The sequence below is a fragment of the Thamnophis elegans genome, chromosome 1 (genome assembly GCF_009769535.1).
Source record: "Thamnophis elegans isolate rThaEle1 chromosome 1, rThaEle1.pri, whole genome shotgun sequence".
In the NCBI taxonomy this organism is placed as follows: domain Eukaryota; kingdom Metazoa; phylum Chordata; class Lepidosauria; order Squamata; family Colubridae; genus Thamnophis; species Thamnophis elegans.
In genome coordinates this window covers 75155637-75176868 of record NC_045541.1, presented here as the reverse complement: position 1 = coordinate 75176868, position 21232 = coordinate 75155637, and the positions used below count along the sequence as shown (strand labels likewise).

Below are 21232 nucleotides of genomic sequence, written 5' to 3'. Positions count from 1 at the left end.
AAGTTACTCTCATTAATATTATACCTAATTCTCACTTGGATGCCGCAGATCTCTGAACAATGTATCAGACTGAATAGTTGAACACTTTCCAAGACTTAAATGAGATCATCATTAACTGGTTGTGCATATCATTCATAGCGCAATGCAAATTTGGTTAAAAAGCAGGCCATAGTAATGCAAATTCTTTGCTGAGATGCCCCCTTTGCCTGCTTATTGAAACAGGCTTTCATTTAAAAATGTTAAAATTCAGAATTTCTCAGGCACATGTACGTATGTTAAATACTTTAAATCAGTTATTTTAAGGACTGATTTTTCCATTAGTATCTTGTTAATAGCATGTATTTTGTAATAGTATTTTGTAATACTGTTACAAAAACGTTAACGATGCTTTGCAGTAAGAAAAATAACTTGGAGGAAGGAGTGGCAGAGAGGAAGATACCTCATTATTTCTCATGGATTAAGCTTTTAATCAACAGGAAAAATCTGTGGAAAAAATTAAAAAGCAGATTGTATGCTTTGATTGAATTCTTTAGCCATAGGATTTCCAAACAAAATGGTGCATACTAAATATTAGAAACATAACATAATGTAACACATAAATGTAGTTTTATCCTAAAGTTGAGTACTATCTCACTTAAGAGAGCATTGAGGCCTAAGTCTACTATTGAAAATCTTGGAGGCGGTTTGGCTTCAGCTCTGAAGAGCTGTGGCTAAGAAAAAGGATAGATGGGTAGTAAATATTCACGGAGTAAAGAGAGGCATTTAAAAGCTGCTTTAGCTGAGAAACAGGTGCAAAGCTTCAGTAGATGTCATTGGGTATGTGCCCTGATAGAGTTTGTCCTTGCGTTCCAGATGACGCTATGTGGTGCTTTCGGAATTCCTAACATTTCTGTCAGCTGAGAGCACGTCCCACCCCTGGGTCACAATATTTCTGGACAGTAATGAGGAAAGCCTGGCACACTGGGAAATACTATCTGTTAGAAATAGTTCAGATAATGCTGTCTCTTGATTCAACTGGATTTGGCTGCCATTGCTCCAAGTGTTTGTACTGTATTAACTGATTGGGGATCATATATAGAGCTATCATGCTTTTGAATGATTACACATACACACCACTTTAAATTGTCATGCTCTTCTTTTGATGCCAGAATCAAAACAGATTATATATTGGGATGGAGAAGAACAAAAAAACAGAACACAAGGATCCTAAGTTTTTAGGTTTGCTTGTGAGATAGACAAGTGATTTTGTATGCCTTCCAAAGTCCACTAACTATAATAAATATAAATAAAAATATTTAGACTATGTATAGCCAACATAATTGACTGGGACACAGCTGAATGTAGAAAATACTAAGAAGTTGTTACTATTGTTGCAGAGTGAGATATACAGAAAAGTATGAACTGATGAAACAAATAACAATTGTTCAGGTTCAACCTGCGTTGTAACTATAACAACAGTCCAAATAGAAATAAACATGCAGCATCCAGTTGTCCCTTAACATTTTTTAATACTTCTGAAACTATTATTGAATCCCCAACTGCGTTTTAGCAGTTTGAGATACTGTCGTGTGAAAAGGTACTTTTTTCAGGACAGTTTTATGTTTATTGATACTTTCCTAAAGTCGTGCAGAGCAACATTAAATGTCTGTCTTGTAGTCAATTATCTTTTAGTGCCTGACTGAATTTATGAGGAAACATAAAGTGTAATTGTCTTCTTTAAGGATCTAGGTTTCCTTTCTGTGTTACCAGAAAATAAAATAAAAAATGTGCATGATTTCCTTTCTTCTCTTATTTTTCAAGTTCACACACCCTGTGAGGAAAATAACGGTGGTTGTTCACATCTGTGCCTGTTGTCCCCAAAAGAACCCTTTTATAGTTGTACCTGTCCTACTGGAGTCCAACTACAAGAAGATGGAAAAACCTGCAAAGCAGGTAAGGAAGTCTTTACCTTATCACTACTTGGCTTAACAAGCCTATTGAGACTCACAATTCAGTCCTTGTGATCTTACTTCAGCTTTGTTTCACAAATCCACAAAAGTTGTAAATGTGAGAATTGATCATAAAATTATTTTTATATCAGTTTCAAAAATGCAACAGTTTCAGTTACCCTGAGGTAGGATGGGCGGCCAATAAATTTTATAGCTCAATAAAATAAATAAACAGTTGTTAAAGAAGGACCATCTGTGGTGGCTTTCCTCTTAGTTTTTTCTTCTCTTCTCCTGAATCCCCCAACCAGTTCCCTCCATGCTTCTTATTTTATAGGTTATTTGCCTATTTATTAATCATCTCCTTCAGAGGCCCTCAAGACTGTAGATGATGAGTCTATGTCAATTAATTCAGGTTCATTTTATAATACAAAGCCCCATACTAATGAATATATAAACATGCAAGGGAAGAAATATATCTATATCTTCTGGGAAGGTATTCTTTAGCTTTGTAGAGGCTGCTTTTGTAATGTACCAGTGGATGGATAACCACTTCAGATATCCATCTTAAAATATTAATGTATGATTCCGACTAGGCCTTTTTATTGCATATTTTATGGCAGAAATGCAAGAATTAGAGAATTTTACAAGTGAATGCTCCACAAAAAAACCAAGTCAGGCTTGGTTGTGAACACAATTTCTGAACACTGTTTATCATGTGACCATATTTGAAGAGGCTGGAATGTTTGGGAGAAGGAGAATCAGCAGCATACACCTTACTGGCTCTGACTTCCTGCTTGATTGCATGCACATCTGGGTTTATAATTTTCTGTGCATTTATTCTGTCTCTACATTCTTTCACATAGTGGAGTGAACTCCTGTTACTTATCTGCCAACCTAGCAGTTCGAAAGCATTTAAAAATTCAAGTAGAAAAAAAAGGAACCACCTTTGGTGGGAAGATAATAGCATTCTGTGCGTCTTTGGCATTTAGTCATGCCCGCCACATGACCACGGAGGCACCTTTGGATAGTGCTGGCTCTTCAGCTTTGAAACAGAGATGAGCACGCCCCCTAGAGTTGGGAACGACTAGCATATATGTGTGAGGAAAACCTTTACCTTTTACATTCTTTCATGCAATTACATGCATGTGACCTTATATGTGCATGTTTGTTTAGCTTGGCCTGAGGTCTTGTTCAATCCAAGTTTATGTCAGAGAAGTAAAGAGTTTGCCCATAATAGAAAGTTATTATAATTTAGTTATGATTTACAATGATATGTGAAACTGCTCCCAGAAGGTAATCTTTTTTTTTTGTTTGGAACAACCACAAATTGAAACCATGCTAATTGGGCTTTATAGCAATAGCACTTAGATTTATATAGGCTTCACAATGCTTTACAGCCCGCTCTAAGCAATTTACAGAGTCAGCATATTGTCCCCGACAATTAGGGTCCTCATTTTACTGACCTCAGAAGGAGGGAAATCTGAGTCAACCTTGAGCCTGTCAGGATTGAACTCCTGGCAGTGGGAAGAGTTAGCCTGTGATATTTCATTCTAACTACTACACCATTATGGCTCTTTTGTAAATCTTGATTTGTTCTAATGATGGCATGTCTGAACCTAGAACCTGACATGTCCTGATATCTTTTGAGTGATGGTAGAATGGAGAACGTTGTGAAGTCATCATATAAATCATGATTATTTTGCTCACCTGCAACACTGATTCTGGTATACATAACAAATTATGGCTAAAGTGTATTGTGGGATAACAATATGAATAATCTCTGCCAAAAATAGTCTGAGGTGGAGCTTACATCTTCATAATGTTAGCTCGTCATCATGTCAGGACTGATGTATGTATGTATGTATGTATGTATGTATGTATGTATGTATGTATGTATAGATGTATAGATGTACAGATCTATATCCGTAAGAGAGAACTCAAGTACTTCAGAAACTTCAGAAGGAAGACATTTGTATTAGATGATATTATGATTTTTTAAAATTAAAATCTATTTCAAATATGTTATTTTGTCTTCTGAAAAGAAAGATGGAAATTCATGGCAGAAAACATAATTATTAAAATAAAATATGTACCTTTATTGAAGGCCATTTGATTATACAAAATACATTTTAAGTAAGTTGTTAGTAATATTTTGCTTGTTTTTATTATGCTGCAGAATCCAGCCATGAAACATTTAATAACAATGAATCATATAGATGCACTTAGTCTAGAGATCTTTGGGCAGCAAATGATGGGGGGCATTGCCCACCACATTTCTCCCCCCCCTTTTTTTTGCCTCTTCTCCACCACTTGTTGCTCTTGTTTCATGTCTATGTGGACAATGCTGGAAATTGAATTTGTATCTGGAAGAAAGCAAGGGCAGGGTTTTCCCCCCATTATTCTGTCTGCTGCAATTGTGTTATTGATGTGCTTCCTAAGGTATTGAAAGCACAGGATTTTTTTTCTCCTCCCCTTAAAAAAAAGCCCCTCTTTTCACAGCTTTAGAAACCCTTGATGAATGCTCAGAACAAGCCTTTCAGAAGACTCATATTGACCTTGTGTTTCTGGCAATGGGAAATAGCCCCAGTGGGCAGTTAGTACTTTGGCTAAGGGCACAGAAATGAGTGACTGTTTAAGTGGTATTTGCACCTTTCGATTGTTGAGCTAGACATTCTTTCAGCCCTTTTTATCAAAAGGGTAGAAAGTGGGATGGGAACAGGAAGTCTGGTTTTGCATAAGAATATGTAGCTTTTTGGTTCACTTTTATGGATTATTTCTTTCCCAAGCTCTGCATCTTTTGTGGGTTCTCTGCCTTATGCCAACATCCATGTGCTTTGACTCCTAGTCTTATTAATTAACTCATTGGTGGCCAAGGACTTTTAATATATTACTCAGGAGGAATTTAACTTGCTTTAGTATATCCACTTTTGATATTTTCTCAGGAATTGTGTTCTTCAGATTAATACTTTGCATGCATAGAGAATGTCTGAATTTTTCCTCAAATAATTTTGGGTGCATCTAGATAGAAACGAGGTCATTAGCGACCATAATGTGCCTTTAATTGTTTTAAAAATTCAGAGCTGCTGGTTTGATTGTGAGAGTATTATTTTCTCCTTAAACCCATTTCTCCTGATTTTAAATTCTCCCTCGAAGTTTTTTAAATGTAGTATATTTTATTATGGCTGCAATATAGAATAGAATCTCTGTGATATTTTCTCCTGTTAAATTAATACATTGCTATTCTTCCATTTTTTACTTCACTAATGTGAATATGTATCATATTATAAATGTATAAATGCCAATTACATAATGACATATAATTTTTGAGCACATATAGTTTCTTTAGTGATAATATGGCAAAAAAGCTATGTATATATTAGCCATCTGTTAATTGTAAAATAGAATATATGTAGTTATGAGGTGTTATATAACATTTTCTAAAGGAAAAAGTTACCATTTTAACTGAGAGTCACATTGTGAATTAACCAGACTGTCCAGATGATTTATGTTTTCTACCCCAAAATGTAATAAAAATAAAAATGTGCATTAAGAGGCAAGGGACTCATACAGACACAAATATTCATTCCACATAAATTGTGTTAGTTTGAATTTGCTTGTCTAGCAATAAATATTGAGTAGTTTGTTTATAAAATGCCTGCTTGTTTTTTCAACTAGATGGAACTATTTAACATTACAAATTAGTTTTAAAATCCTATTTACAACCCTTTACAAAAAAATTTAAATATCCCTCAGTTATAAGATTTTTAACAATGGTAACAACTATCTAGGTGTCTATTATAAATATGCATAGGAAACTTCTGCAATATTTTCATGATTGTATCATAATAATTGGATTTCTCAAAGTGTGGAACAAAGTCATTTCAAAAAGAATTATTTTTTAATGGCAATATTCCTTGGCATTCAATTTTTTTCTGATAAACACTATAGTGGCACATATAATACAGTTAATTCTAGTGAAATAAAACTTTGTCCAGTTATCTTCTTTCTATAAGTTCCTATCTTTCCTCTGTGCAGAGCTGTGGATGAACAATTGATACAATATCAAATAATTTGTAAAGGTTATACATAACCCTGTTCATTGTTTTGCATGGTTGGTCAGAGTAACTAGTAAGCTCTTCTCCCTCCCCCCCACCTCTCATGACCTATAAAATATTTTTCTTCTACTATTAGTGATAGGAAATTAAGTAAATGAGGCTCATGGATTTATGGCTTTAAAAATGATTTAGTGTTAATACACTTCTGAGTATAATTCAGTACTGAAGAGGCAAATAGATGATAGCTTTACATTAATTGCTTTCCAAAGGTAGCAATGGTAGTGGTATTTGCTAGTTTTAGACTTTGCTAAACCTATTCCCCTTCCCAAGGGTCTGCTAGTAAAAAGATGCTTGTAAGAAGTTAGTCTTCTTTGTTGGGAGAGGGAGGGAAAGAGAAGAATGGAAAGGAATATCTACAATAGACCATTGTTATAGTCTGATTAATAGAAGGACTAATGAGAAAGGAATAATACTGCATTTTCTGCATTCGCAAAAGCAAAACCCTGTCTACATTTGTTTAGGTTGGATGACTAAACTGGAGCATTTGTTACTATATTATAGGTGCCTTGTCACTTGTCAAACTCAGAGAGAGCTAAAGGGAAAATGACAAACAGCTCTTGTCTGCTTTGCTACTGTCAGTTCTGATTGGAGATAATTTTGCCAATAGACTGCAGCTGCCATTTCCAGAGTAGAAAGATGGTTTTTTAATCACAGGGGTGAAAAGCAACAATATTGGAAGGCAGTATACTAGTATAGTAATTTAAAACTCACAGATGAAAGGGAATCCTACCTTGGTTATAAACCTTGACACAGAGAGACATGCACAGAGTGCCATATTCCCTCACCATCTCTATTTTGCTTTCTGCCTGGTTTTTCATTAACTACAGAAACAGAATATAGCATTCAGGGTCTGAGGATAAATAGACCAACACTTATGCATTGTGGCCAGTTTTCCTTTCAAATTCAGTTACCCTTTGCAGGTGTTTGTAAAATGCTAATTAAAAGGCATATGCTTCTATGAATATTAGTTTTGTCCAAAGAAATAAAAAGCTCTGGGGAATGGAAAAAGAAAACAAGGTAATTTAATAATATTAAAGAGAATAAAGGATTGTACTACTAAAAACTATTATTATATGATTAAGGGAAATTAGGTTCTTTAATTCCCCCTTTTAAAAGTAATGACATTTATGCAATTTTTCTTGCTTGTTGAATGAATCGTCATATTTATTGCTTTCCCTTCCCTCTTTTTGGACAGATAGCTGCTGGCTGATGTAGACAGACTTTTTTTTAAAAGCCAGTAAGAATACATGTGCTGCCTTAAATAGTGCTTTGGATTCCAATGCTGGCCAAGGAAGGAATTTTCCAGGGCCAAGTAAGATTGGCTGATGAATCTCAACTTTGGGAGATTTATTATTTTTTCCTTTTGAATGCCATCTGAGGAATGGCTGCTTGTACTGCTTGTATAATATGATGGGGAATAATATTTAGGGGCAATTTTGTAGGCAGTGAATTGACTGTGCCATTGAGTTTTGAACAGTTAGCCTTAGCTGTACCATCTCAGTTGTGTAGAGCAGGTGTGGCCTCTTTAAGACCTGTGGAATATAACTTCCAGAATTCTGGGAGTTGCTGGCTCAGGAATTTTGGGAGTTGAAGTCCACAGGTCACAAAGGAGCCATAATTGTCCACCCCTGTTTTAGAATACAACCCCCCCTCCCAATGTCTCTGAATAGGGCAGCCTCCAGATGTTTGATGGTATTTCAGATCTCAGAGTTCCCACTCAGCTAGAATTATCCCCTGCTGTAAAGAATTCCGTGCTTAAAAGGAAAATATATATCACATTGAAGTTTTGGGATTTACTAACAGGTCTGGTTAGAATAGGATGAGCCTAACTCTGGTAACTAATGAAAGTTGTAGTATTACCATACTATTGTTTTGAAAACACTTTAGTCGATATGTATGGTGTAAAAGCCAGTGGTGAATTATGAAATTCTTACAGTAAGCACAAAAAGTATGGCATTTTTGGGAACGTTTTTCCCAAGTGTTTTAGTTTCAGTTCTCTCTCCCCCCCCTTTTTTTTGGGGGGGGGGATCATGAGAAACTTTGCAATTCTATGAGAGTCCTGGTAGACAATCACTTAAATATGAGCCAGCAGTGTGTTGTAGCAGCCAAAAAAGCCAATGCATTCCTAGATTGCATTAACAAAGGGATAGAAAGAATCAAGGTCACATGAAGTATTTAGTACCGATCTATAAGACCTTGGCAAGACCACACTTGCATTCAGTTTTGGTCACCACAATATAAATAGATATTGAGACTCTTGAAAGAGTACAAAGAGCAACAAAGATGATTAGTGGGCTGGACGCTAAAACATATGAAGAAATGGTTGCAAGATTTGGGTATGACTAGTCTAGTGAAAAGAAGCACTAGAGGTGACATGATACCAGTGTTTCAATATTTGAGGGACTACCACAAAGAAGCGGGGGGGGGGGTCAACCTATTTTCCAAAGTACCAGAAGGGAAGAGAAAAAACAATGAATGGAAATTAATCAAGGAGAGTAGCAACCTAGTATTTAGAAGAAATTGCCTAACGGTGAGAACAATTAACCAGGGGAATGACTTGACTTCAGAAGTTGTGGGTGCTCTATCACTGGAGGCTTTTAAGAAGAGACTGGACAGCCACTTGTCTGAAATGCTATAGGGTCTCCTGCTTGAAAAGGGGGTTGGACTAGAAGACTTACAAGGTCCCTTCCAACTCTGTTATTCTGTTATTTATTCATTCCATATATCTTTCCTTTCTACTACTATTTTCTTGGCTAAATTTGTATTCAATGAAAACTGATTAATATAACATTGTGGTGTATTTGCAAGCCATCTTAGAAAGATTTTTATTTTACTTTATGTTCAAGTATGTTTAAATAAGACACCAGAGCTGGGCAGTTTATTAAAAATGCAGTTTGTTTGGTTTAATTTAATGATAGGAATCAACTGGCCCTGCAAAGTTTAGGCAGTTCGAGACTACAGACCAGGCCATCTTGTGGCCATAAATGGACAAATATCCAGGAGCTCAGATTATTATCTAATACTGTGTGAATCTAGTCAATTGTGGTATATTCAGCAAAGCATAGTTTAGCAAATCATAGCTTTGTATGGTGGATGAATTAAGTGAAATAAGATTGTGCCCTACATCCTATTCAAATGAAACCGAATGCATGTATAGCAGCTATGCCAGAGCGTAATCCTTTGCAAATGGTGTAACAATACCTACTGCTTTTAACAAGGCAGGGTCATCATTTAAATGCCAGTCAGCATAAATATAGAATCATGGAGTTAAAAGAAGAAAAATAACCTGTCTGAAGAGTTGACATGCTGCTTGCTTTCCCCTTTTTTATTTAAATACTTTAAAAAAGACAAACGAGTAGTCCCCTAATGTTGGATATGTATTTAGTTGAGCCATTCTGGTACCCATAGTTAAATAAAGCACCATCTGTCTGGTCCACTGAAAATTGCAAACAGATATCCATACATTCTTGGATTGCGTGCTGGTAGTTGAAAAGTATTTTCCCTCCAAACTAGACTTTTGGCTTTTGGAGGGAGAGAGGGAGGAAGGAGTGACATTCATTTCGCAAAACTTGTTTTATGGTGAAACAGTTTTTTTCAGTACTTCATTAGCTGCTGAGGACAGTTGTGTTTCTCCTTGTGAGGTCTTGATGTCTCTCTGTCATAGCAACAGTGGTGCTGTTGTTGGTTTGGTTGAGCCACCTGGACTTCACAAAGTTATGAGATTATACTCAACTTTAGAGAGCTTAGGTGGCCATGGCACAGCCGGGGGATATTTTAGGCAGTGCAGACAGCCCAGGGTCTGTAAAAGGAACTTGGCAGCCGTTATCTGGTATGTGGGCTATAAATTGCACATTCCTCCATTGCATTTTAGAGAGTATTGTACACATTTCTTAACTAGCAATTAGGCTATATTCTTACCCATGTTTTCTTAATTCAAAATCTACTCCTGGGGTGAATGTATGGCTACACTTCGATTTGTTGATGGTTGGAGCAAGTTCATCAGATCTGTTTGATACTTTTTAAATCTGTTCCTGCTCCTGTCAGTCCTCCCTTCCTGGCTCTTGAGCAACCCATAGTCACGCTGGTTGGAAATTAAGGAAAATGAAGTAAGTTTTGCACATTTGTAGGGCTTATGCGTGGGAAAGTTCTTTACAGTTTTGTTTGATAGCCCATAAGGTTGTCAAGCTGAAGAGAGGTAAGATCATTTTCTATGCAATTTTCTTGGTTATCTTTTGGTTTTAAATTCCTGGGCAGTTTTATTCATGTGATTTTATTTTTGTTTCATAACCAGTTTTTAATTATTGTCAAGCTGCCATAGTGATCTCAGAGAATCAAAAAGCAATATTGTGGAGTGGGAATGCAAAGGAGAAGAACCACCATAACAGAGAACTTCCCATTCCCAATCACTGAAGCCGGTCCAAAAGTAGCATGGTCAATGCTATCGAAAGCTGCTGAGAGGTCCAGGAAGGCCATAATGGTTGCACCATCCCCACTGTGAGCCTTCCAAAGGTTATCAAGAAGTGTGGCCAGTGCGGGACTTCCTGGGAGGAGCCTACTGGTGGGGGCAGCAAAAATCAGCTGCCTCCGAATTCCTGGCTACGTACCTGTTTAGAGGATCTTCCATCTGACGTCTTATCAGGTTTTCTTATCCTTCAGGCAAGAAGGAAAGAAGAAACTGTTTTGCTGGCAAATGCTCTTCGATTTTTGCAGCTTTTGTGCTTGCAAGGAAAGGGGGGCTAGCCCAAGGCAGAACGGCTGTCCGTGCTGGGAACTTCAAACTGCCTTGTGCAGGACAAAGTAGGTCTCTCCCACTCTGCTCAAAGTTTTGTTTGATTTATTCTTATCACGAGCTGGATCCGTTTACTGTGGACAATAATTGCTTATCAACATTTTAGCTTCTTTTCTTTTTCTCCTCCGAAAAATTATTTACTCAGAGGCTTCTAAAATGGCGCCGAGCAGGCTGGTTTCTCCGGTAATAACGAACACTTTTTGCTAATCCTCACAAGAATTTAAAACAAAAGAGATTGCTTATCATTTGTTTTGGTTTCACAATAGAAGAATTTTACTCCTTCATTAACCTTGCTTATTTGGAAGTTAAATGGTGATGAATCTGCTGAATGGTCTTGTTACAATGTTTACTCACTGAAAGTTTTGCCAAGCCTTAAACTTCAAAATAAAAGCCTCTTTACTTAAAGCTGCATATTCAGGCAAAAGAGTTTTATTAACTGCAGGCAGATAAATTTTGAAATGGCCTCAAAACCAAATATTAACTTGAAGTCATCACCCTCTACTTCCAGGGGCACATCCTCAGTGCCTGGCACAAAGCTGCAGCCTCCGCTTCCTACACCCCCTGCTGGGGATGTGTTAACGAAAGAATTTTTCCTGAGTAATCTAAGCGAGGCTCTTAATGCACAGACAATTAAAATGGAAGATAAGTTTAGAGATAATAGAGAGGTGGTAAAGCAGGAGAGAAAAGAGGAAATAAAAGAAATGAAAGAAGAAATTAAAAGTGAAATAAAAGGACTTAAACAGGAGCTGTATGAGAAATTTGATGCTAAGGTTGATAAAATTAGAGATGACATGCTGAGTCTTGTAACTGTATTAACAGAACATATTTCTGGAGTGGAAGATACCCTAGAGGTTCTTAATGATGCCAATGCTAACTTGACATTGAAAACAGAGGTGGTGGAACAAAAAGTGGAAAATGCTGAAAAAGAAATTATTATGATACAGTACCGACAAATGGAGTTCGCATTAAGAGTAAGGGGGCTGCGTGAGGAGAAACAGGAGAACCTGAAACAGATCCTATCGGAAGCTTTTGACCGCCTGATGGGAAGACCAGGGACCAATCAAGACTGGCACATTGACAAAGCTTACCGCGTTAACTCCTGGCTGGCAAAGCAGAAACAGCTTCCTCGAGACATCGTTATATATTTTACTACAAGAGAGTTTAGAAATATGGTACTGCAAGCATCTTATAACACTAAGCTTCAAATTGGCGGTCAAGATCTGGTTGTTTTGAAAGAGATACCACCTCAAATGTTAAGAGCCAGGAGAGACTACGCTTTTTTGGTCGAAGAACTCAGAAATCGTCAGATACAGTATAGATGGGATGCACCATTTGGCATCATATTTACATTTGATAAGCAAAGGTGACCTGCCAAAAGGTTAAGGCATTTTGGATAAAAATATGGTGGGTCATGCAAAATGTTTTTAAAAGAAGGATAAAGTTTAGTCCTCAGTTATTTTTACTAGGTATATGTACTGACTTTACAGTGGTAGAGACCAATTTGATTCTGCACCTGATAACTGCAGCAAGACTGTTGGTGGCGCAATATTGGAAGAAGGAAGACTTGCCTACAATTCAAGAATGGACATTGAAAGTAACAAACTTAGCTGAAATGGCTAAAATATCGGCATATCTCAAAGATCATTCAAATGAGAGATATAAACGAGACTGGAAAAAATGGATTGACTATATACAAAATAAATACGGGACTAAGAAATTCCAGTTAGCCTATGCTTAAGATCAGAAATGATTTAAACTGTTAAAAGTCAGTTCAGTAAGAAGAAGCTAAGGTCAATCTAGAATGTCATTAATTTCTTTATTTCTTTTTTCTCAATAGATTTTAGACTGTGTTAGTTAAAAATCCATACCGTGTACGGGTTCTGGGAAGTCGGGGGGGGGAAGGAGGAGGGGGGGTGGGGGGTGGAGGGAGGGAGGGGTACACACATCAAAAAAAAATTGTACTTCAATGTCTTAATGATTGACAAATGATGACATATTTGTGTTTTTTTTAAAGAAAAATAAAAAAGTTCTGTTAAAAAAAAAAAAGAAGTGTGGCCAGTGCTGTCTCAGTGTTATACCCCAGCCTGAACCTAGACTGAAAAGAATCCAAATAATCTGCTTCATCCAAGGGCCTTTGTAGCTGTGCATCAGGAATCCTCTCAACATCCTTCTTTTAAAAGGGAACATTAGAAACAGAGTAAAAGTTGCCCAATACTGTTGGATACAAAGATCGCTCCTTGAGAAGGGACTCACCACTACTTTGGGGAGGGTGGTATTATCCTCTCCTGCAAAGAGTCACTAACCATCACTTGTGCCCAATCACATTCCACCTGATTTGAAAGTGGATTTAAAAATAACAGACTAGAAGAATGACATGGGGAAAATGCTATACTGGATATAGAAATAAAACATCCTGATGTCTTAATAATTAAAAGAAATAATAATGTAAAAGTGTTACCTGGGCAACTTTCCTATACTAGATTTACAAAAGAGTCTTGCTAAAATTTTGAAGGATTTTTATGGGAAAGGACAATGAAAATGAAAAGAAATCTATTTCTAGGACACTATTTGATGGAAATAAAAATCAAAATTGTTAAAAGTAGTTAGTATAAAGTTGGTTTATTTGACCAAGGTTAAAATAGATAGATTTTATAGAAGTCCTAAATAAACTTTTGCCAACCCCCACATCCAATGACAAGATTTTAAAAATTTGTTTATGGGTAAGATATAGGAAGAAGAGATAATTTGTTATATTTTAGGAGAAGGTGATATGTTACTAAAATATTTATATTCATTGCTAAGAAAGGGTAAAGTCATTTCTTTATATATTTCTTTTCTTTCTCTCTGCTATATTATTTTTCCCTCCTATTTTCCCCTTTCTGTGCTTTCTATTATTCTTTTATTTATTTTTACTTTGTATTAGTTCTTTCTTTTAATTGTAGTGTTTAGTAAAATTGTTGTAATGTAGCTATAAAAATGTTGTAATATAGCTGTACCCTTTCCTAGGAAACAATTTGGCAGGTAATCCCAGGAAAAGACATGCCTTCAAGATGCTGCAGACAAGTACCATGTTGATAATCCTGTTTGCAATCTTTTTACAACTATCAGTATGAAACTGAAATTGAAATGCTACATGCAACTATCCTTAATAAACTATTAACTATATATAAAAGTGCTTATGAAGCTATAGCAGAAGACACTGTCTTGGTAAAAAGTTACGTAGTGCAGCATAAAGCAGAACATTGGATTCAGACTAAAATTCATTCTTCATTTCTTTTATAAATATGGAGTTATGGGCTGATGTTTGATCTACCCATGAAAAACAATGACATAATTTGGAGACTTACCTACACCAGTCGAAATCTTGCAGATAGATAAAAAGCTCACCTCTGAGTAGAAAAATGACAGAACAGGGAGCAAGCAAGCTTGAACTAGGCAGGAAGAGAGAGGCAGAGGCAATTCTTGCTTGCAATGGCTTCAGAAACATTCAAATGTGGAAATTGTCCATGTGCCCTGAAATATATTATCTGTCATAATAAGGACAGCCATAATCCAACAGAGCAGCTTTCTGGCAACCAGTTAAGAGCCATGAGGGTAGGAAAAAGAGCAGCTAAGATCACAATTGTTGCTGATTAAGTATTAATCTGATATTAACTTCAGGAACAATGACTAAATAAGTTGCACCTTGAAGAATTAATTCAGGCCAGTCCTTTCCTATGATCTAGACCAGCAGTCCTCAACTTTTTCTTCACCACGGACTCTCTTTAAATATCTTTCATGACCATGGATCATGGCCACAGAGACCCAAGACTTAACTAAAGATTTAAATCATAACATTTGTTTCAATCGTTTACAGAATCCCTGTGATGACATTATGCCTCCCCCCTAGTGGTTTGTGGACCACAGGTTGAGAACCACTGATCTACTGTATAAATAATTTAACAAAGCATAACCAAATAATGAAATATTAAGTATGCATACTAATGCAAGAAAAGCAAATGTCAAGAAACAGGTTTATAGCAGTTAGACTTATATACCGCTTCATAGGGCTTTCAGCCCTCTCTAAGCGGTTTACAGAGTCAGCCTATTGCCCCCAACAATCCGGGTCCTCATTTTACCCACCTCGGGAGGATGGAAGGCTGAGTCAACCTTGAGCCAGTGAGATTTGAACAGCCGAACTGCAGTCAGCTGAAGTAGCCTGCAGTGCTGCATTTAACCACTGCGCCACCTCGGCTCTTATGCCTACAAAGAATACTGAAAGAAAAGGACAGGATGTTCTGAAAGTGGTGTTTGGAAAAAAGAGAATTGACCAAGATGTAGGTAATACTTTTCTTGTGCATTTAAAGAGGATGTTGTCTGGAACCTACCTGGAAGGAGTAAAGGGGGCAAGTAAAACCAGACATGAAAGGTTTAAAGATGTCGGAACCAGACCTAGCTTTTGAGAGGGCACAGTACTCTGACACTTTGAAGAGCAGGTTCTGGAAATGCTTTATGAAGGTGCTTTTCTCATATAGCAGGAATATTCTCCCTCAGGTTCATAAAAATCCTTTCACTGTGAATATTCATGCCCAGTACTAGCAAAGGAAGGCAAACATTTTAAAACTTTTTCTTGAAACATTTTTTTCTATGCATCTTTATTATTTTAATGAACAATCTTCACGTATTCAACTACACCATATAGCAGCTATAGATCCCACTGTTTAAAATGGTACTGTTTAATTTGTCTCAACAGTAGAATATTTAGTACAATTCAGATGTCATTAAACTTATATGAGTCCTCCAATATTCTAGGTCTAGGTCAGTGGTGGCGAACCTGTGGCACATATGCCAGTGGTGGCACGCAGAGCCCTCTCTGTGGGCACACACGCCATCGCCCTAGCTCTGTTTCAGGTCTCTGCCATGCCTGTACACACGCCTCTCACCAGCCAGCTGGTCTTTGGGTTTCTGCCATGCATGTGCAGGGCACATGCGTGCATGCGCCCAAGCTTTGAAGTTGGGTGGGGCGCGCACTTTGGGCACGGTGCCTAAAAAGGTTAGCCATCACTGTTCTAGGTTGTCAAAAATGGGGGGGAAAGTGGGATGTGAAGAAAATTCAGATACATAGCCAATTAGCCTGAATAATCAACTGCAAGTAGGGATCTAGACTGAAATTGGGCTTTGATCCTAGTTTTAGCAATAGTGTGCAACTTTATTCAACATTTTAAGCTTAGTTTTTCTAATAGCTATTTCCTATCCTCTGAGAGTTTGGCCATGGTTAGTGGGTCATTAAAGATGTCATCTTCATAGATGATGTTAAAAAATCAATTTTAAAGAGAATACTAGAATTACAGTGGCTGCTATCAGTGCTTTTATACAAATCTACAATGAAATATGCACAGTTCTGTTCAGCCTCATAAACATATTAGAAGTTTCTGTCTTATGGCTACTATTTAGGATTTAGTTAGAAAAAGAAATATAATGCAAGAAACAGGCACTGAAAGCATTAGAGGTTTGCATCATGTTCAGAGAACACCGCCTTTAGGACAATGCGTATAGTATTTTTAAAGAATTTGATGACTCAGTGTTATTTTGGTGTTTGACTATAGGTAGACTGCAAAATGTGAATTAATGGCTTTTCATCCTTATACTTCATAACCTCAATAAGAGGCATGTCTACTGTGTGTTAATTCATACCCTGGATGACTATGCCAGAAGTATCTGCTGCCCCTTACATTCCAATTCCAGAAACAGATGGGCTCCTCAAGCAGTTCTGTATGCATACCTCTGTTTTCCAGTTCATCTTTTTCATTATCTTACCCAGTCCTGTCTTGCTTTTTGGACATATAAATACAAGTGCTGCCTTTGCCTGGTGCATCTTCCATAATTGGAGAGGCATTGCAATTGGTATGACTATTCCTGTGAACTGCAAGATCAGGAATCATGATCTCTCATGACAGAAGTGTCAACTCTGAATACATTGTAAGTGTCTTCATATAGGAGTTGTACTTGGGAAATGTATATTTTTAGTTGTACCAATAAAAGCAGAACTTTCTTTTGTCCACGTTCTTCCTAAAACATTATTGCCATTGGAGAAAAACTTGTAATCTTCCTTCACAATCAGATTGCCTTTTTCTATGCAGTCCATACATATCGTAATGTAAAGTTAATTGGAAAACTAGAAATTGAGTTTTGTAAGCAACAATTTAACTGTGGCACAAGGAAAGAACTGTTTACTGGTTCTTTACTGATCACTACTTTTTTCTTAGGTGCTGAGGAAGTCCTCTTGCTGGCTAGAAGAACGGATCTACGAAGAATTTCCCTGGACATGCCGGACTTCACAGATGTTATTCTGCAAATAGACAACATTAGGCATGCTATTGCAATTGACTATGACCCTGTTGAGGGCTACATATATTGGACAGATGATGATGTCAGAGCTATTCGCCGGGCATTTCTTGACGGATCTGGAGCCCAGACTCTAGTAACAACAGAGATAAATCATCCTGATGGCATTGCAGTAGATTGGGTGGGTAGGAATTTGTATTGGACTGATACTGGTACAGATCGGATTGAAGTTACACGATTGAATGGGACCTCGAGAAAGATCCTTATTTCAGAAAACTTAGATGAACCTAGAGCAATAGTGCTCAATCCTGTGATGGGGTAAGTCTTGCAAATATTTGTTCAGTCTTAAAACAATGGTAGTTGCTCTGCCTTTGCATTTCTATGCAATGGAACATGTTACAGGTTGTCCTTGTAGAGCCGTGGGGGCGCAGTGGTTCGAATGCAGTATTACAGGCTAATTCTGCTTACTGTCAGCAGTTTGATTCTCACTGGCCCAAGATAAATTCAGCCTTCCATCCTTCCAAGGTCAGTAAAATGAGAAGCCAGATTGTTGGGGGCAATAGGCTGACACTAAACGTCTTATAAAAGTCAGCATAGCACTGAAGCAGTATATAAGTCTAAGTACCATTGCTTAACTTAACAACCACAATTGAGATTGAAATTTCCATTGTAAATTGTTGCAGTCATAAGTCAGATCCAATTTTATAGCAATTTTTTTACAATGGTTGTTAAGCAAATCAGTGCAGTTGTTCAACAAATCATATGATTATTAAGCAAATCCAGCATCCCTAATGATCATTCCCCCCCCCCCCCGGAAATCATCCAAAAATGATCCAGAACCCAGTTGCCAAGAACCCAAATTGCAACCATGTAACTGTAGGGGTGGTGTGATGGTCGTAAGAGCGAGCATAGGTCATAAGTCACTTTTTCCAAGGCTATTGTGACTTAGAACCTTTGTTAAATGAACAGTTATAAGTCAAGGACCACTTGTACTTTAAAAATATTATGTTTCGCCATACCATGTTCTAGTGGCAGTGTAACAGACTATGTTTTCTTAAATGCATGTTCTTTATTAGTATTTAGTAAATTTGGAATACACAACCATCAGCCTATTTATTCTAGATAGCAAAATCCGTGAATTTTAAGTAAAAAATTTCCTTCCCCTTTTAAAGTGTTTTTCCTTATAATATTATTATCCTTCTGTAGATCCCACAAACTTGAAATCTTTGAATGAATCTTTCTCTTTACTGCCAGTTCATGGAAAAGCATCTTGCTGAAAAGCACGCCTTAAAAAAGCAATAATGTCTTTGATAGAATTCTTGTGCATGAGAATAACTTTGCTGTTCTTCTCCTTCCACAAAAGTTATATGTATTGGACAGACTGGGGCGAAAACCCAAAGATTGAGTCTGCTTATCTTGATGGGTCTGAGAGGAAAGTGCTGGTGAATACTTCTCTAGGATGGCCTAATGGTTTGGCATTGGATCTTGAGGAAAGCAAACTTTATTGGGGAGATGCAAAAACTGACAAAATTGAGGTAAGTGAGATATTTCCAGAAAACTGCGGTTCAGTTCCAGAGAAAACATCTTGATTTGTTTTCCTGTTTTTTTGGAAACATTGCATTACTAGAGATCATTTCTGAAAGTTTGGGAGGAAAAAAGCTCCAACCCCAGCATAAGAATTTGTATTTCACTTTAAAAGGACCCAGCCTGTCCTGGCTCAACTGAGAACGAATGGTGCCTTTAGTCCAGGCAAATACAGAGCTGCACTGTCAGGGGCCAAGAAGTAGAGAAATATTAGAGCTGGACTATTAGAGCTGGACTATTAAAATAAGTCAATTTATTGAAAGTTAGGTCTGGAATTCATTATCAAATGACAAACATGGAGAAAACTATTTAAAACAAATAATATTATTCTTCAGAATTCCCAGAAGAGGAATTGTATTGCAGCTTAATTCTGTGTGGGTAATTTATGCATCCCGCTGGAAGTATTTTGTGTTATGTTCAAGGCTTGTTGACTTTATACAATAAAAGTAACAAAATCAAGCAAATGATATGATGCAAGTCTTCAGGTTGGGAGTAGTAATCTTGAGCATAAGATACTGAAAGGACATATTTCTTTGTGCAGTTACTACAGTGTGACTTCTAAGGCAGAATACTTTTTAAAATGCACCAGAAACTTTAGGATGTGTTGACAGAATAAAAATCCAAATTCAAACAAACCAGGCAAGATCTGTGGTGGGAATGCTGAAGTTGGCCATTTGCTCTGTGCTCTGACTTACCAACTATACTTCTTAAGCACTGTGTTATTTCCTTGGCAAAAATGTAGAAGAATCTATAATAGGTTGTATAATAATGTACTTCAATTAATTGCATGTTGCATTTTTAGCTGTCCGTTGTTTCAGAAAATCAACCTTTTTGTTCCCTTGAGGGGGAGAAATCTACCCAGCCCCGCTCCCAAGCAGGAAAATACTGCTAGATACATAGAAGTGCGTTCCTTAATTATGTGTGTAAAACTTCACATGGCAGAAACAGCAGTTATTCATTCTTGCCAGAAACGTTCCCATCTGCAGCATTCAGCTGTAGATACAAAGGCCTCAGTCACTTCACAAGCCGTTTATATCCTAAAGAAACCATTTGGCGAGCCTTGTCAAACGTTGCGTGACAACAGCCTTTGGGGCTTTCACTGCAAATTTGGCACCCTGTGGTAACATTGTTCCCAGCTCTTAAAAGTTTTTTTTCCTAACTTGGTTTGGCAGCATGTTTGAAAGGTGGGAGAGAGAGGAGAGAGAGCAAAAAAATGTAGCAGATTTTAGAGAGATATATGGGGAAAGTATCTTGGATTCAGGAGGTGCAGCTGATTTGAAGTGAATGACGCAAAAAGTAAATTGAAGAAAATTTAAGATCCCGCCAGAAAGCAGTACATTCCAAGAACAAATTAACGTGGCTTACAAGGTTCCAGCTGAAGGAAAAGCAGAGAGACTCTGACATCTTCCTGCAAAATTGCCTAATTTCAAAACCAGTTTTGTGGGTTCTTGTCAACATTTGCTTAATGACTGTGTATAATTGTACAATTAAAAAATGTTGACCTATTTGTCTATTTTTAGAAGTGTTTCCCTAATTTAAATTGCTGTTAAACAACATAGTTAAAAGATAAAATGTAGCCTATAGAATCACCACTTCTTCCCCCCCCTCCGAAGTTTTGTGATTATTTTTTTCAGAATACATTCAGAATTTGCACCCAGACATTCTCTAAAGTATTGTGCAGTGATAAAACAGTGTCTGTGAGACATAACAAGGGTCACTAGTGTCAGGCCCTTCACCTCTATCTGCAAACCCAACAAAACCCATTGATCCTTCTGACAACCTGATTCTTCCTACTTTTTCTCCCTATAGTTATTTGATGAATATTGAAGAAACAAAGTCTTTGTTGTATTTCAGAACAGGCTTTCAAAGTAATGACTTTTACGGGGAAATAGTTTTGATTCTAGGTAATTTCTGCATATGATATTTAAAATGGTTTTAATCTCCAGCTCAGGTTTGAAGAATTTATTTCAACCTTGTAAAAGATAGAAGGGTCTTCTGGCATGGTTACTTTTACATATGTAAAATACAAAACAGTTCAGAATGTTAGAATGCATGTTAATATTTATTTCTCAAATTTTAATTATATTTTTTGTGTCTTATTACATTTTGGAAAACAAAACCTGATCAAAATCTTACTCAAAACTTGACAAATTCACCCTCCCATCTCTTGCCTTTAGTTCCCAAAACTAAATTTATTTGAGGCTGCAACAGTACTAGTAAGGAAAGTGACTGTGTGAGTGGCTTCTTTGATTTGATATTCTAAATACGCATTATATGGTATTTTTAACTTGTTGAAATATTTCTTTTGGATCTGTAAATAATTTGCTCTTTCCTTACATAAGTAAATCAACTCCTATTTCCTGAGCTTTTAAAAAGAATTGCTGAAAAAGTAGCTGTTTTATACTTAAAGTCAGTGGCATATTCTTTATCCTGCATTTTTATTTTTAAAAAATGGGGCAGGGAGGAAGAGACGGTTGGGAGCCTTGAATAGG

At 37.0% G+C, this 21232-nt stretch overlaps 1 protein-coding gene across 1 annotated transcript in view; it reads left to right on the top strand.

Annotated features, from left to right (window-relative positions):
• Positions 1-21232, top strand: part of LRP5 (LDL receptor related protein 5) — a 133018-nt gene that overhangs the window by 55254 nt on the left and 56532 nt on the right. The window contains exons 5-7 of the mRNA XM_032221039.1: positions 1801-1932; positions 17078-17474; positions 18520-18691. Coding sequence (XP_032076930.1) covers positions 1801-1932; positions 17078-17474; positions 18520-18691 — 701 coding nt within the window. The remainder of the gene's footprint in view (positions 1-1800; positions 1933-17077; positions 17475-18519; positions 18692-21232) is intronic.